The sequence below is a fragment of the Tachysurus fulvidraco genome, chromosome 17 (genome assembly GCF_022655615.1).
Source record: "Tachysurus fulvidraco isolate hzauxx_2018 chromosome 17, HZAU_PFXX_2.0, whole genome shotgun sequence".
Lineage (NCBI taxonomy): Eukaryota > Metazoa > Chordata > Actinopteri > Siluriformes > Bagridae > Tachysurus > Tachysurus fulvidraco.
Window position 1 is genome coordinate 7997470 of NC_062534.1, and position 17056 is coordinate 8014525.

The 17056-nt window shown below is 38.9% G+C and overlaps 1 protein-coding gene across 3 annotated transcripts in view; it reads right to left on the minus strand.

The window, feature by feature from the left end:
* The window catches only part of nlgn3a (neuroligin 3a), a 149864-nt gene that overhangs the window by 94393 nt on the left and 38415 nt on the right, over nucleotides 1-17056 (minus strand). For 2 of the 3 annotated variants that reach the window (XM_027154641.2, XM_047802044.1), the window contains one exon: nucleotides 7755-7814. The exons of the other annotated variant lie outside the window; for it this stretch is intronic. In XM_027154641.2, coding sequence (XP_027010442.1) covers nucleotides 7755-7814 — 60 coding nt within the window. The remainder of the gene's footprint in view (nucleotides 1-7754; nucleotides 7815-17056) is intronic. 3 annotated transcript variants of the gene reach the window in all.

A 17056-nucleotide genomic window follows, 5' to 3' on the forward strand; every position in this document is an offset into this window, starting at 1 on the left:
TAGGAGCCAATTGGCACGGTATGAGCAATGAGCGCCACTCACAATGGGTGATCTGCTTGACAAGAGTCGATTTTGACGGAATGCATGCGGCTACTGTCAACGAGAATTACGTCACACGTGACGCAAATTACAACTTCAGCACGATTCATGATAACAACATTGCAGTGCTCGACCTCTTCGCATTGCATGGATTGGATTGAGAGATAATATGTACGGAGCTTCTAATTGGCTGCAACAGTGGCTGGATCCGTGGTGATTTTTTTGTGTATTTTGTCTTAGATTTTTGACATTGCAGCCCCTGAATAAGATGGGAGAAAGTGACCTTTGAAGAAGACAACTTCTTCGGGCTGCGGCCGTGGCGTTTGTGCATGAAATATAACGTTGCTAAGCGCAGAGGCAGGTGGTTTGATGTGCTCTTTTGAAGTCTGGCCTTTGGTAGAAGAGGGGAGCATAGAAAGAGTGAGTGAGTGAAAAGAAAAGAGGGAAAGACAGAAAGAAAGAAAGAAAGAAAGAAAGAAAGAAAGAAAGAAAGAAAGAAAGAAAGAAAGAAAGAAAGAAAGAAAGAAAGAAAGACGCATAGTTGAAATGGCTTCTCCAATGCACTCTCTTCCAGATTCAATATTAGAATCACACCGAACACATCTGTACTGCCAAAATGTCACCTAAAAACCAATAAAACTGATTGTATCACTGGTGGATAATAAGTATTTACCTCCTAGAGGAAATATCTTTCCAGAGATTTAACATAAAAGCCCAATAAGCCCTTTCAAATCTCTGCGTTTGTGCCATGAAGGCTAGAGTTGATCTTTCCTCCCATGACAGCAGGAAATGCAGGTAAACGGGCACATTGTCTTTTGAAACCATGCTGACTGACAGCTGGAAGTCAATAGAATCAATCCTAATAGCTAGACAGGTGGAGAGAGTCAAAGCCGGCCGTTCTTTGTCCTCATTAGGGAGCATGGCTCACTGAGCCAAACAGTTCCAGATCCATTTCCATAAAATGGGAGAGGCCAGGCAAAGGTGCCTGCCTCTGCGTAACAGTACTGCCATACATCATCCACGTTGCCTCATTCGCTTGCTGTGATTTAGAACCTCCACCGTTCCTAAATATGCCTCAACCACGACAGGGATGACACAGTGCACCCTGGTACTCGCCTGATTTCCGCAGGGCCTTCCGGAATAACAAATTCCCTGGGTTGCAGCAGACTTCAGTGACTGTTAAGAGCCGTAAGTGGATGAGGGGCCACCCGGAACAGGTTTGTAATGCTTTTTTTCAGTCTGCCAAATGAGCAGAAGATGAAGTGCCTGCTGAATCGAGATGACAACGCCTGGCTAAGTAGATTGCAAGATGGTGGGCGCTGTCTGCTCAAGTACATAGAAATTAAAACAGAGGCAGATTCCGCGGCTCAAGTGCATGTAATACGCAGCAGCTTTTTTATATTCCTGCAGATCTCCGGTGAAAGGATCCAAGAGCAGGATTGTCCATTAGAGCAGAGCTTCCAGCTATACCAGTTTATGCAGAATAATTCTAAATAGTTTTATTGCTGAATCGCTATAGAATACAGTTATCTGCTGCTAAGCACTGAGCAGTGCCTGAGTGTTAAGTAGGACATTTATGTCGGTTCATACTCTGTGGCGATTTGGAGAGAAGAATCTAAAACAGTTGTTTATAGTGCCATCTGCTTCTGAAAAATACGCCTGCAAAGCCTGATGAAAATCATTTCAGTGCTATTAAGGCATCAAAATGGATTTGTAGCCTTTCTCTATTCAATTATCACTTTTAGAAAGGCTAACAATAAAAGTAGTATGTCTATATTCAATTACTTTAGAGGAGATAATAAAATATGGCAACAAAATAAACAAGGTAAATAATCACTCCAAACACATTAATGTCACCGGCGCTCGGCTGCAGGCACATGTTTTTGGTCTTTTATTTTCACCTTATTTATTAGCAAACATGTTTACAAATGATTTTCCCTCCAGTCCTGTCTCAAGGGGCAATTGTAAAAAGATAACATTGCAAGTTAGGCAATAAATACAGGCCAATTGGCTTGCTATGCAGAAAACGGGCAAGAACAAGCACACCTAAAGCAGCTATATTCAACCCCAGCAGTTGTATCCATGCCTTGCTTTCGAATCCTACTTCTCTGGCACTGGAACGGGCCTCCAGGCCAGGTGGTAAAGCATCTGGCAGGACACTTTGCCATTTGAGCACACCACTAGACTATCCTTAGCCAAGTAGATTTTCACAGAGGGCAGCCTCAGGCGCCGTTTCTTTGCACAAGGCGGCAATGGAATTGTCTGGTCAGACCAATTGTAAATCTAATGCAAGCACTTTAGACCAAACCTGTATTTGGGGAATCTGCTGCCTCCCCTGATACAGAATGCTGAGACATGCTTAAGTCCCCGACCTCTGCCTCAGCCTCTTCTAGAGAGACAAGCTGATTCTGTATCTATTAACACCATAGCTAATCCCCCTAACCATGCTTCTTTAATAAGACTTTTTCAGCCACTCCGAAAGAAAATCTCTGGCTGCTGGCGCAGAAAAAGCACTAGTCCGAGACTGACAAACCATGCAATGGCTGACCTGAAAAAATCAACAAGTCACAGCAGGGGGTGCTTGCACTGAGCACACAAAACCCATGTTCAATACAGTATCGCAGAATTGAGCTGAGCATATAACTCACCTGAGTAATCCGGAAAAAGGGCAGATGAGCAACAGAACAGCAGTGGCAGGGTTTGCAAATAGAGTCTGGGGTTTAAGTCGTTTGCTGTGGCATGGAAAGAATACTCCTCCTTTTCTAATCTTGCCAGATATCCATCCTGAGCTCCGAATATCCCAAGATAAATACTGAAATTGAACAATGCTACTGCTGAGCGTCAACTTTTCTCTTTTTTTCATTCTTTCTCTGCTGCTAATCCTCTCAGCAACTCTTCAGCCTTCATCTTTTCAGTTCTACAGTACTGTATGTGTTCGCCTTACGCTTAAAATGTCAGCTATGATATTATGCATTAACAGTCACACGGGCAAACATTTAGTGCAGCACAGATAACTGCACCGTTGCCACATCTGCATAACGACATGTCTCACGTACACACATTTATTAACCTAAAAAGTTTTAAATCGATAATATAAATAATCCTAGCCCTAACCCTAACCATAAAATATGTGCGGTGAGTTTTTTTATGTTTCCAATCTAGCTGTTTTGCACATATCATTGTCACATCACAGCACACGAGGGCTTTTCAGTTACAGTATAGTGACAGCATGATAAGCTTAAATTCACACAACTTACCATATATATGTTCTCTTTTACTTTGTTCTACTTTTGAATGAACTCACTAATGTTGAACATTAGTCTGAACATTAAAAGCATTGAAAACAGAGCCAAGACAACTTAAATTTGTAAATAATGCTTTCAGAGAGATGCCAACATGATAAACAACAAATTATTCAAGATGTAATTACAGCTGGCCATCTATTTCTGCCCATACCCCCTATTACACCAGTGACCTATTCCTATCAGAAGACTAATCACATCAGAGAGTGTGTTGCTAGTTCGGCCCATTTATAATTATGGCTGGCTATCAGTCATGCAGCTGCTAGTCTTTACTGACCTAGATTTCATGTAGAGAATTCTTACCAAGTTAAATACTAGGAGATTCGTTAAAAGCTGCATTTCCTTTCCCTTGTGCTGTTTTTTTTTAAATAATAAAAATAATTAATAATAAGTAGAAAAATAATAAGAATAAGAATACAAACGATTTTATGTCGTTTTCTAGTTATCTTTTAAATTTGTTACAGATTTTTCCTTTATTTTCACTGTTAAACTTTTTCCTGTTTTTTTAAATTTCATTTTCTAAAAGAATTTAACTTTTTTTTTTTTGCCGTTAGCCAACCTACGGTACATCATGATTCACAGTTTTTTATCACAGGAAAGTCTTCAAGTAGTATGATCAAATATTTATGTTGTATCGCCCAGCGCAGGCTACAGATAATATAGAGAATAGCAAAAGTCAAAAAAGGTAGGGGAAATAGGAAAAAATATGCATTGCTTGTTTCAAATGCTACATGGTATTCAGTTATAAGAAATAAAGAAAGTACACCCTCCTTTAATTCTGTTTTTATTGATCGTGGCCTGGGGGTCAACCGTCCAGTGTGACTGGGAGTGTGGAAAAGAGGTGAGGAGGCGAGTGCAGGCAGGTTGGACTGTGTGACAGAAAAGTGTCAGCAAGAATCAAAGGAAAGGTGCACAAAACAGTATTGAGAGCAGCTCTGCTGTATGGATTAGAGACTGTAGCAGTGAAGAAAAGACATGAGGCAGAGATGATGTTGACATTCTCTTTAGGAGTGATGAGGATGGACAGGATCAGGAACGAGCACAGCAAAGGGACAGCTCAGTTTGGCTGTTTTGGGGACAAGGTCAGAGAGACTAGATTGAGATGGTTTGGACAGAGGAGGGATGGTTATATTTGTAGATGGATGTTGGAGATGGAGCTGCTGGGTAAGAGGTCAAGAGGGAGGCCAAAGAGGAGATACATGGATGTGTTGAAGGAAGATATGAAGGTGCATGAGTAGAGGATGCTGAGGATAGAGTTAAGTGGAAAAGAAATATTCGCTGTGTCGACCCCCAACGGAAAATAGAAGAAGATGAAAAAGAAGAAGAATTTGGATCTTCAAAATTAGTTTATCATTAATAATTGTGACTATAAAGGCAGACATTATGGCACTGTGTTGTTCTGAAACACTCATGGCATCAATCATGACCACAAAGAAGCAACACTTTCTACTCATCGGTCTTGCAAGGCTTACAGTATAATGCCTTTTCCAAAAAGCTTTAAATTCACCTTCTACAGTGAGAAGGATTATTTGCAAATGAAGAGCCTTTAAGAATTTCCAGGAGAAATTCAGTCTTGTGAATTTCAGAAGGTTTAATGCTCATAAATATACAATAAAGAAAAACCCAGGGGCCACAGCGAGAAACCTACAGGACTCTGTAAACACCTTAAATATTTATGTACATTATGTTTATCGCACAATCAGAAAAAGACTGAACTTTTATGGTAAGCTGGCTAGGAAAATGCTCCTTCACGGATGCGGAGAAGAATACGGAGCATGACAGAAGTTTGTAAAATTGCACATGAACAAACCACAAAGGTTCTGGAACTGTATCACTTGGACTGATGAGACCAAGGTGGAGATGTTTGGTCATCATGCACAGCACCATGTGTGGCATGAAACCAACACAGAACATGACCATTTACAGCATTTGGCAGATGCCCTTACTCGGGGGCCCAGCAGAGGCATCTTTGTGGTTCTCGTGTTCAAGCTCGCAACCTTCCACTAAGCTACCACATACTGTACCACATATGAAACATGCTGTCAGCATGACAATGATAAACTCCACATTATCTGTCAAGTATCAGTCCATACAACACTGCAGCTATCTCAGTGCAAAACCAGGAAATCAACATTTAATTGACTAAAGAAGCTGTTGGAATGTCCAGACCTCAACCCCACTGACATGCTGTGGTGGGAACAAAAACAAATGCCCTCAAACAAAAGACACTGATTCAAGACGTTCCACAAATGTTGGACTCATCATCATTTTCTACCGCTTATCTGAACTTCTCGGGTCACGGGGAGCCTGTGCCTATCTCAGGCGTCATCGGGCATCAAGGCAGGATACACCCTGGACGGACTGCCAACCCATCGCAGGGCACACACACACACTCTCATTCACTCACGCAATCACACACTAAGGACAATTTTCCCAGAGATGCCAATCAGCTACCATGCATGTCTTTGGACCAGGGAAGGAAACCGGAGTACCCGGAGGAAACCCCCAAGGCACGGGAAGAACATGCAAACTCTGCACACACAAGGCGGAGGCGGGAATCGAACCCCGACCCTGGAGGTGTGAGGCAAACGTGCTAACCACTAAGCCACCGTGCCCTCAAATTTTACAGGGTGTACTTATTTTTTCCTTTTTTTTATTGTATGATGTTGTGTGTTTTTTTTTATGTACTTCCTTTATTCCCCATGACTGTAGAGATATATTATAATCGAAACGTTTCAAACGTTACACTCGGCATATGTCCTCCTGTTAAAGGCACAGGAAAATACACCTGTAAACCTGCTCATTCGTGTCATTTTCCTATCAGCCAATCAGATTGTAGATATCAGACAGGCTGTTCTTAATATTTCAGAAACTGCTGACATTCACAAGCGTCAATAGATTTTACACAGAATGGGGCCAAAAACAAGAAACATCCAGCAAGGAGCATTTCTACAGGGCGAAAACACCTTGCTGATGAAAGAGGTCCAGACTGGTTCGAGTCGGCACTTAGGCTTTTCCAATCTTTCCAATCTTCTCCTTCAGCTGTCCAGTTTCGGTGCACCTGCAGCCACCATAGTCTCAATTTCCTATAACTGCATGATTTAATTGGTTGATTGGATAATTGCTTAAAAAAGCAGCTGTTACATTCAATTCCATTTGCATACTGCTTTTAACATTGCACATTATCACAAAGCAGCTTTACAGAAATATAATAAATCAGGATATAAATTTCCAATGTATCGGTTTACCCCTAATTAGCGATGGTGGCCAGGAACACTTACAAGAGGAAGCAGACTGAGGAAGAACCCTGAAGTGAAGTAATTACACTGTCTGAAGCATAAATCGGTTGTAATTTATATTTAACTGAAGACAAATGACCATAAATTAGAGTTTCTATCTTGTTTTGATTTTAACATTTTAGACAAATTTTGCCTTATTAAATATATACTTGTGTTAATGTTGCTGACTGATTAATAATAGCAATAGTATTGAATTTGTGGTATTATATGCACTCACCGACCACTTGATTAGTAACAGTTTAGGACTAAAATTACCAAAAAACTTCGTATTAGTTCTGTCAGGACCACGTAGGGAATTTATTAGATGATATGCATAAGGTTAGTGTTGGCAGTATGGTTCTGCTCTGGGCAAGAATCCACGCGCCCATCCATGCGCATGCATGGACAGAGAGGGGAGGGCAGCGACTAGAAAATAGAATAGACCCCCCGCATAACAAAACCGCTAAGCACGCGTAGTATTGATAGCTCTCTTACGCATTTTTGGAAAGTAATATATGAATGGTTATATATAGATAAATAATTAAATAATTAGAGAGAGAGGGAGAGAGAGAGGAAAAATATGTGGAGATTTATGACGTAAACTCGTACAGCGAACACGGGTTCCGGCATTGTGGAGTTTAGATCGTGGTAGCAGCGAAGCGCTAGAACGGCTCTATAAATGGGAATTTAAATGGTCAGGTAATATGGATGTCGTAACCGGATTGGTGCACGTCGTGGACAGCTGATTTACAGCTGATGCACGCTTGATGACGTGGCCTGCCAGAACTAATGCGATGCTTGATAAGTTTTCTTCTACGTCATTCCACAGTTTTTCAGTATGAATACACTTCCGGTTTGAGGTCTGTCAGTTACCTATTGATTCTAAAATCTGATGAGATTTGACTTTCAGAAAAATAACATTTTAACTGAACTGTTAAAACAAATCATTCAAGGACAAAAAAAAAAAAAACAGACAAAACCAAACTCCATTCATTCACATTCACACTCACTGGATTGATGCATTGGGCAATGATAATGAGAAAATTACAAAATTGTACCTAAGGATTCATTCCTTAAATAAGAATGGCAAACAAATTTAAAGACATGCTACCGCCTTCATCACCAAAAAGAATACCTTCGTCTTCATCGCCGTCATTATCTGCTAAATCTTCACCCTGTTTTTTAGCATGGGCCCCTATAAAAAACAATCGGGAAAAGACACAAAGAGGCACAACACAATTCACAATAATACAACCATCAAGGAAGAAACCTGTCACAAGTGTAAGATGACATTGTATCAGCTCTCATACATTTAGTTTGTAATGATTTAGACTTTTATACTTTCTTTTACATACATATAAGACAAATATACATCTAGATTTGAAATACATACACACATAAGCCATATTTAATTAGACAAACCTAACGAGAGCTAAACAAACTTGATGGAAAAATCCACCCTGAACCACTCCCTTACAATTCATATAAGTTATTCAAATCTAGTTATGTTTTTATTTATTTATTTATTTTTTATTTATTTACTCAACATCTATTTTCAATTTAGTTAGCAGTTTCCTATGTTACTCATGACCATAATACAGTTTGATTTCCTTTCCTCATTTCCTAAAGTACAGTATTTGATTTAGCCTTTTCTTTATTTCTTATATTTAAGAGAACGATGCAAATCAAACAGACAAGTTTCCAAAGCTTTAACATTTATGCTAAACCCCCTGCTAATGCCGTTAATGCGTATAGCTCGCTAACTAGCTGACCTTCTGCTGTCTAAATGCATTGCAATAATCGAGAGTCCAATGATTGATGTCTAGTGTCTCTACTACTTCTACACTGGAATTTACATTATGCTTTTTTTTTTTTAACAGCAAATACAGTGCTATCTCAGAGATAACGGAAATATCATTGAAACCTGTTAGTTATCTTTATGGTCTGAGGTGATTTAAAGGTTTGCTCTTAATGAATGCCGTTGTAACCGTGCTAGCAATGTTAAGCTGTGACATTGCATGGCAGACTAACACTAACGTCTCAAAGGAATAACAAAAATACATCAAATTAGCACCAGAACTGCTAAACACCTCACAAATAGTTCGGTATAAACGGATTTATATGTGTTTCAGGGTGGAGTGTTCCTTTAAGATCAGATCGTAGATATGTTTAATGTGATAAACTTTCTATGCTATGAGTTCTCGTTAGGTTTGTCTTTTACATAGTGATTTTATTGTACTATAAACAGTAGACATAATTAAACAGTTAGAACACAATACAAAACATGATAACTAACAAACTAACATATTAGCAATGAATCAATATTAATGAATTTATTTATTATAATCTACTTGTAGAAACCTTTAAAATGTCATCGAGAACTAAACCTTTACTTGGCCTTCAAATAACATCTTTGCTTGACTGGCCTCTGCAGAAAATGTGTAAATTTACCTATAGAGGGAGTTTTACACGGCACAGTATCTATACAGAGAGTTCTAGATAATCAGGCAACCGTAAAAAAAATCATCCAGTAAGTGTAGAAAAAGATAAGAATGGCCCGGTATCTACAAAAAAAGTACACGAATACAATGACAGTCATCAACACTTACATTTTAACCTTTTAAATTTCTCTGTGTGTAAATGTTACTTTAATGCGAATAAGAAAAGAAAACCCCCTCTTTTTTTGCAAGATGTAGCTTTTTTTTTCTTTCTTTCTTTTTTTCAGTTGAATCTGAACTGCTCCATTACAGTCCCATTTACAAACACTCATCATAGTCTGTTTATAATTATGTCCTGCAATTATAACCTCTCGTCATGATGAATGGAGATGTCAGCTAATTATATCACATATTATGACTCACTCTGCTGGTTTACCAACAGCATCAACATATTTACGCACTAGCTCATTAACAGAAGTTGATAGAGTTTCTGTAACAGCAGACTATTTCATAGTCAATCTGTTGCTTTTGTGTGTAAGTCAGAAAAGCCAACCATCATTTACTGAAAATAACAAGGATATGAGGAGGACTGAAAACCGAAAGATCTTAAAATCTGTTCAGAACTAGTATTTATTTTTTTATGTTCCTCCGCACAAAGAAAAACCTGTTTTCCAGTCATTAATATATTTCAGGGTAGAGTAATTGCTTATGTATGTTCTTTGGCAAAACTATAAAACAAACGCTAAAATATACGCCACATTATAGCTTTACAGGTATTGCTGCATGAAATGTAAATGCATCTCATTCATCAAATGCTATCATTTGGTTGATAAATTGCACTTTCTAGAGCTTTCACAGTTTCAGGAAAAATGCACCATTCAATGTCTAAGATGCAGCTAAAAAATGTGACATATAGAAATAAAAAACCTGAAAATCTCTTAGTCAACAACACCAAGATGGCTGCGTTTTAATTAATTTTTTTTTGTTTATAATGCTGTTTATTTGATTCCATTGTTGCCTGCGATGTCTTTAATAAAAAGGATGTCATTTTGTATGAATGCCTCAGAGCAAGTACATGCTGAAGTTTAACTAAACTTGGCTGCATGTGGTGTGTGTGTGTGTGTGTGTGTGTGTGTGTGTGTGTGTGTGTGTGTGTGTGTGTGTGTGTGTGTGCGCGTGCTTGGAAATCCCACTGCATTCTGGGTGCAAAAAATGTTCACAAAATAAAGATGTGTCAGTTTTAAGATGCACTGAAATTCAAAATATTCCTGAAATCACATGATGGACAGAAAAAGATTAACTGCTGCTGTTTTTAAAAAAAAAAAAAAAAAAAAAAAAAAGAGGCTCTGACGATTATGATGTGAAAAGACACACACAGCAGCAACAATTCTTGCAATCTCAAACTTCAGGTTTCTTACTCTTCTTACTTGAGACCTACAGTATGATGAACATCTATAATGTTCTTACGGCACAATAAAATAGATAACAAATGAATAGATAACAGATGCTTTTCTCTGTGTGTCCAATGAATAAAACATGTGTTTTGTTGTGCAAAGGTCTGCAGACTTTGCCACAGCTGAGCCACAAAAATAGTGTTTATAACCGGGCGAGATCCATTTCGATGATCAGAAAGACGGATTACTCGAGGACACGGTGCCAGCGAACCGCCCTCCAAATGCACTCTGATATTAACCTCTGTGAGCACCAACCCATCACGGCCTGTGGTGGAGCGCAGAAGAAATGTGCTCTCGCTCTCCTCTCTGTGACCTCCAACACACTGGACTGATGATGTGCTCGATATCAGCTGAGCGCCGGATGGTTAGTGCACTCGCTTTGACAAGGGAGAAATGCATCGCACCAGGGTGATAACTGATTGGAAGAGCTCCGAAATCCTGAAAACATTCGCTGGGTTTTCACTGGTGAAATGCTGCCTAAAAACAATTCAGCCTTCTTCAGTTTACAGACTCTGTCTCCAATTCTCTAGTGGCTTCTTCTTTCACTCCTTTCCAAGGCTTGCTTTCTGCTTCTATGATAAACTCCTGTCGATTCGAGACACTGCAAGTTTAATGCATAAGTTGGAAGGGATGGATTCGAGAGGACCAAAATAACGGCACTTAGAGATAAAGAGGATTACATTTTTAAAACGAAAGGGTGAGGCAAAGTTCACAACACTGCTCAGGAACAAAACAAGCCGCACTGTTTTGCTTTTTTTCCTTTTATCCAAAGTCTACGAGACAGATTGACATTAAGAGACCTGAGATTTGTTATAAGTTACTATAGCAGCGAGCCAGCTGAGCTGCTATAAAAATGAACTGCATCTCATTACTCCATAAAATTAACGCTCCAATAAGGATCTAAAGTTAATAAACAAATAAACCTTTGACAATTTCCTAATGAGCCGGTTTAAAGATGCTATGTTTTTGGAAGGAAGAGTGCACTAGAAAACCTGGAAAACAAATTGGCCTACACCATTTCTATCTTCCTGTTTCAGCTGTCTTGAAACCAGGCCTTGGCATTTCTATGGGGACTAGCGACAAAAGCTGTTTGGAGGCTAGTCCGTTAGCATGGAGATATACTGGGCCAGTATATGAGCAGCAGGGGGAACTGAATGGGAACTTCCTGGCCAAGCTGTGTCCTGCATTTCAAGTCAAAAGGAATGAGGCGCCAGTACTAAGAAGAAAAAAAAAAAACAAAGCTCCTGCCAGAACTGGGTTTGCAACACATTTAACAGAGCTGCTTCGTATCAATCGGAAGGGACATCCGGGTTCATTTTTGTAGCCGCTGTATTGCTTACAGCTTCTCAGCCCAACTACACACACACACACCCAGCCAACCTCACTCATGGATTTCCTCTACAGCTACACACAACTGAACTACCTGTACATCCCAATTCCATGCCATGTTATTGCTCAGCCTAGCAGCTATTGGCATTTTCATCACACTAGCAATCTGGAGTGATCTGCTGCAGGATGACAAATTTTTTTTGCCTGCTCCGACCGCAATGTGCCGTATTGAAACCCCAACATTCACAACGGCTTCTAAAGAAAAGCTTTTTTTTTCTTTTTCTTTTGTCTTTCACGGCCCTCGTTCTGATCGCTATGTAAATTAGATCTGTGCTCCGTCGCTGCCAAATTCCCTTCTCTGAAACAATTCGAGAAATGTTCAGAAGCATAAATTCGCAAATAGGTTTTTAAGCTAATAAGGCTATTTTGTGTCAGCTCCCAATTGAAACATGAGAAGAACAGCTCCCTGAAGAGAATTCTATAAAATGCATGCTTATATGGCAAATCTGTAGCAAACAAATGAGAAAAGAATTACGGCAAGTGCAATAATTCCACCTTGCATGTTAAGCAGTTATTAATGCATGCCGTTACAGCACGCAAGAGATTACGCATTTGCTGTAGCAATTAATTTAAACAGAGAAATAATTCTCAAGACAAGTGATGGCATGGAAGATAGGCTCATAGGCAGTGCTAAAGGGTAATTTTAATTTTGCAACATTTTAATGTACTCAGTCAGACACCCTGTAATACATTAGAAACATTTTGTTTGAGCAAGAGAAATTCTGACAGAATGACTGGAAAGAATTCTCTCTGGCAGCATGGCATGTTTCCCAGCAGTAAAAGAGGACACGCTGCTCTTATGTCTAGTGTCATGTTTTTGCTTTGAGTTCATATCAAATGCTTTGCTCATTTTCCTATATGTCTTTACCCCAGTCCTAACACTGCGCGTCTCAATCAGCTCCTTAACTGATGAATCAGTATTTCGTGTACAGAGTTCGGGTGCTGGTACGAACCCTGGCTCACTAAACACCGAGACGCTGATGACTCAATTTCCGGTGACATGACTACATACTCATGTTGTAAGACATCACCCCTGGCATTTTTCAGCATCAGACAGGAATGATAGCTTTGATGGTATTTTTTTACTGTATGTTGTTTAAAGTAAGATATAATGTTATATATAATATAATGTAATAGATGTATTTTTATTCTTTTCTAAAAAAGGTATTTTGTCATAGTATTTCAAACAGGATTGTACAGGATTGTTAAAAAAAATCATTAAATTCTTAAAAGTAATTAATTAATTAAAAAAATGAATGATGCAAGTAATCGTTTATAACAAGCTAGTTGTCTAAGAGTTTGTATACCACTTTTTTTTTTTTGCAGAAAATATGCAGTCATTTCCAGTAAGGGAACAAAGTACGCATCGATGTTCACTGGTTTTTGCAGCACATTGTGGGATTTTATTAGGAATGAAATTCCCTGGTGCACTGAAAGGATCTTTAAGATAGTGATTCCTGATCAGTGCCATGACTCCTAAACTAGGGAGATGATTGAGACGCAGCTATTGATTGCTTCACTCTAATGTGTTCACCTGTTCTGTGTTAAACCTTTAATTAGTGTGTTTCTGTCTTTCTTGCCATTTCATTGTCTCGGTATGAAGCCGTATCATGCATTATTTCCCCCTCATTTGTTATGGATTTTTTTACACTCTCTCTCTCTCTCTCTCTCTCTCTCTCTCTCTCTCTCTCTCTCTCTCTCTCTCTCTCTCTCTCGTGTGTTCGGTTACCATCAATTACCCTTTGAGCCTAAAGGAGATTGTAAGGATTCATCATAATAACACCTCGTGAGCTTTTGCTCCATCTCTGATGAGCAGGTTGAAAAAAAAGATACAGTGCTGCGTGCGGAGCCGAACGTTATAAGAAGGAAGTGATTAGGCGAACTTCAGTGCAGTTTACTCACTGCAAAACCTATCATTATTGGTGTGATTCTACTCAAACAAAATACACACTGTGTCACTGTGTTGTTGTTTTTTTGTTCTTTATCTTGTCCCTTTTCACTGTAAACAAGTGTTTTTTTTTAACAACGCATTTCACCGATTTGTTTTTTTCTGGAGCTGAGTAGATTGACAGAGTCTGAGGATTTCGAAAGGGCGATCAACAAGCTTAGAGAGCTGACGAGTTATTGTTGCTTGGCAACAGTTCCGGCTGGTTTTACATCATGCTAATTTGGAAGAATTTACATGAGATTACAGGTTTGTGTGCAGAAGCCAATAAAACACTCTTTTCAGTGGATCAAAAAGATCAGGATCTACAAGGTAAAAACAATAATGATCATCAAATCCTTGTTTTCGGTACATCATGCGTCTGATGGCTTTCAATGACCTGTCATTACAACACGCTATATGCTCGGATTATTATTGTCATTTATTTTCATTTCTAAATGACCAAGCACTCTCTGCAAGGTACTTTATTATGACTTATGTCCAATTCCTCTGGTCTATGTACTGCAATATTGAATTATTATTCATTATTATTTATCTGCAAAAACACGATCATGTCCTCGCCTCGACAAAATCAAAGAATCCGTCATATCTATGAATTCTTTCATTGAATCAAAATTTCGAATGGTCCAAAAAAAAACATGAATTTTCTTCCTACTTTTAATTAGTCACCACGGTCATAATTAAATTTCAGTTACAGCAGTTCAATCAATGGCTTTAGCTGCTTTTAAAATCTACACCAATAAGAGGAACTTGTAGATAAACGCCTCCAGGTTGAAACTATATTTTTTAAATTAATTCAACTGTCTTTAGTCTATTTGAATCAAACTGTAGTTCCTGTCACATTTTCAACCCCTGATGCACTTTGCGTCGGTGTGTGAGAACTCAGCCCCCGCACTCAGGAGAGCACAAAATCAGTCCATGAGCATCGGAGTGATTTGATCTCGGACCGTTTCCAACTGAACTCTGGCACGGTTCATTTTTGCGAGAAAGTGATGTGACCCAACTGCAGGAACTTTATCAACAACCCCATATAGTTTAGAATGCAGCAGTTTTTTTTGTTTTTTGTAGGTGAGAGATGAAACTGAACAGTGGACATGACACACACAGTCTTTTAATCTAGTCATTTAAATAATTTGTTAGTAATTTAATGAGCGTCGGCTCGGCGCTCTTCGTGCTCAGGTGATTTGTATGACCTCTACAGGCACGTAGTAAAGGTTTTATACTTTTATACTTTTTCCTCCCCATATTCAGACCAATGAATACAAAAATATATAAGACCTACAAGCCCCTCGGCCAAACATTTTCTTTTCCGTTTTTGGTTTATTTAATTATGTGTGTGGAGAAATTAAACCAAACCACACAGCAAACAAACCACCAAACAAACTAAAAGAGTCAGACGAAAGAACGCGGCCATCCAAACGAAGGATGCTTCTTCTCTCTTTTTGCAGTCAAAGAAGTGTTTATGCTCCTTTAAGGCAAACAGAGAGAATGAAGAGAAGCTTCTTTATGCAAGTGATTCAGGCCCTCAAAAAGGACGACCTGGACTTTTTCTGGACTCTACTACTCAACACACACACACACACACACACACACACACACACACACACACACACACACACACACACACACACACACACACACACACACACACACACACACACTATTCCTAACGGCCATTTTTTTACACAGCTTCATATTTAGAATTACACATATTACATAATCATTCTTTTTTACAGCAGATCTGCACTTTACGCACAGCATACATATAAACATTTTAACTTCCTCCATATACTTTCTTCCTGTTTAGTTATTTCTATTATTTAATGTAATTTTAATTCTTAGTATATTTGAATTTTTAAAATGATGTTATTCCTCTTTTTATGATGTAGTCAGTCTATATCATTTCCCTGCATGATAGAAATCTGTATTTGGTCACATATATATATTACAGCACAGTGAAATTCTTTGGAGGTTAGGGACAGAGTTTAGGATCAGCCATGATACAGTGCCCCTGGGGCAGGAAGGGTCAAGGGCCTTGCTCAAGGGCCCAATAGTGACAGCTTGGCAGTGCTGGGGCTTGAACCCTGATCTTCCAATCAATCACTCCAGAGCCTTAACCAATTGCTTCACCACTGTCCTGCAGTGTGTATTGTTATTTATGTGACAAAAACAATCTGAACCTGCCATTGATTCTGATCGTGAACCAGTCCACATGTAAGCCTTAGGGGAAGTGAGGACCTTGTCCCAACTCATTCCACAGCAAGATGCCGAGGATCACATTTAGATTAATCGGAAAGGAATTCCACGTAGAGGTGGTTGTTTTTTCTTAATGATCCTGTAATCATTGCTGTGATTGTTTGAGATTTGCAGCTTTGAGTCTTCTCAAGTCCCAGCTTTCCTCAAAATGTTCGCATTGGCCTTTTTCAATGCACATTTGCATGTCACATCTTATCAATACTTTTCATTTCTTCTCTGACACTTTAATAATCCATGTCTGAGTTTCTGTGACTCGATCTACTGGGATTTTCAGTGTTCCATTCAGCTTGGCTCACGTCTACGTGTATGCTATCTGAAACACGCTTTTATGACATTTCTATGGCTTTAATTAAGACAATGTAAAACATTTTCGAAAGAAAGTCTCCATACTCAACTGAGATTGCGTGTTTGTTAAATGTTTCAGCACGATAGTGATGAATGCAATCACATCCTTTTTCAACCCAAATGATTTGGTTCTCTGTTTGACTTTGCACTTCAAAAAAAAAAAACCTATTTGAAATCATTTAACATTTACTGTGTGGCACCTTGGGGTAGCCTTGCCAGATGATATTACTCAAATATATCAAAAGTAAACACTGATCTATAACGCAGATAATTATGCCAAATAGATATCAATAAAAAAAAGCTTTATTTTCTTGAACAGATGATTATTTTGAAGTTTCAGAGCCCTGAGGCTTGTGTGTGTGCAAGTTTAAAATTAGTTTAGGGAAACAGCGCTGCTCAAAAATTCTGCATCGAAAACACATCGCTCTCTCACAATTATTCCAACTTTCAAACTGCTGATTGAGAAGTCTGCACCAATCCCTTTAACGTGACAATTAATCAACTGTGGTGTTACACATGCACTGTCACTCGCAGATGAATCCCTTTAATAAGCTGAATTCAGAGGCCTGGGAGTCTACATTTCAGTCATCAGTTACACTTACACTGGCGT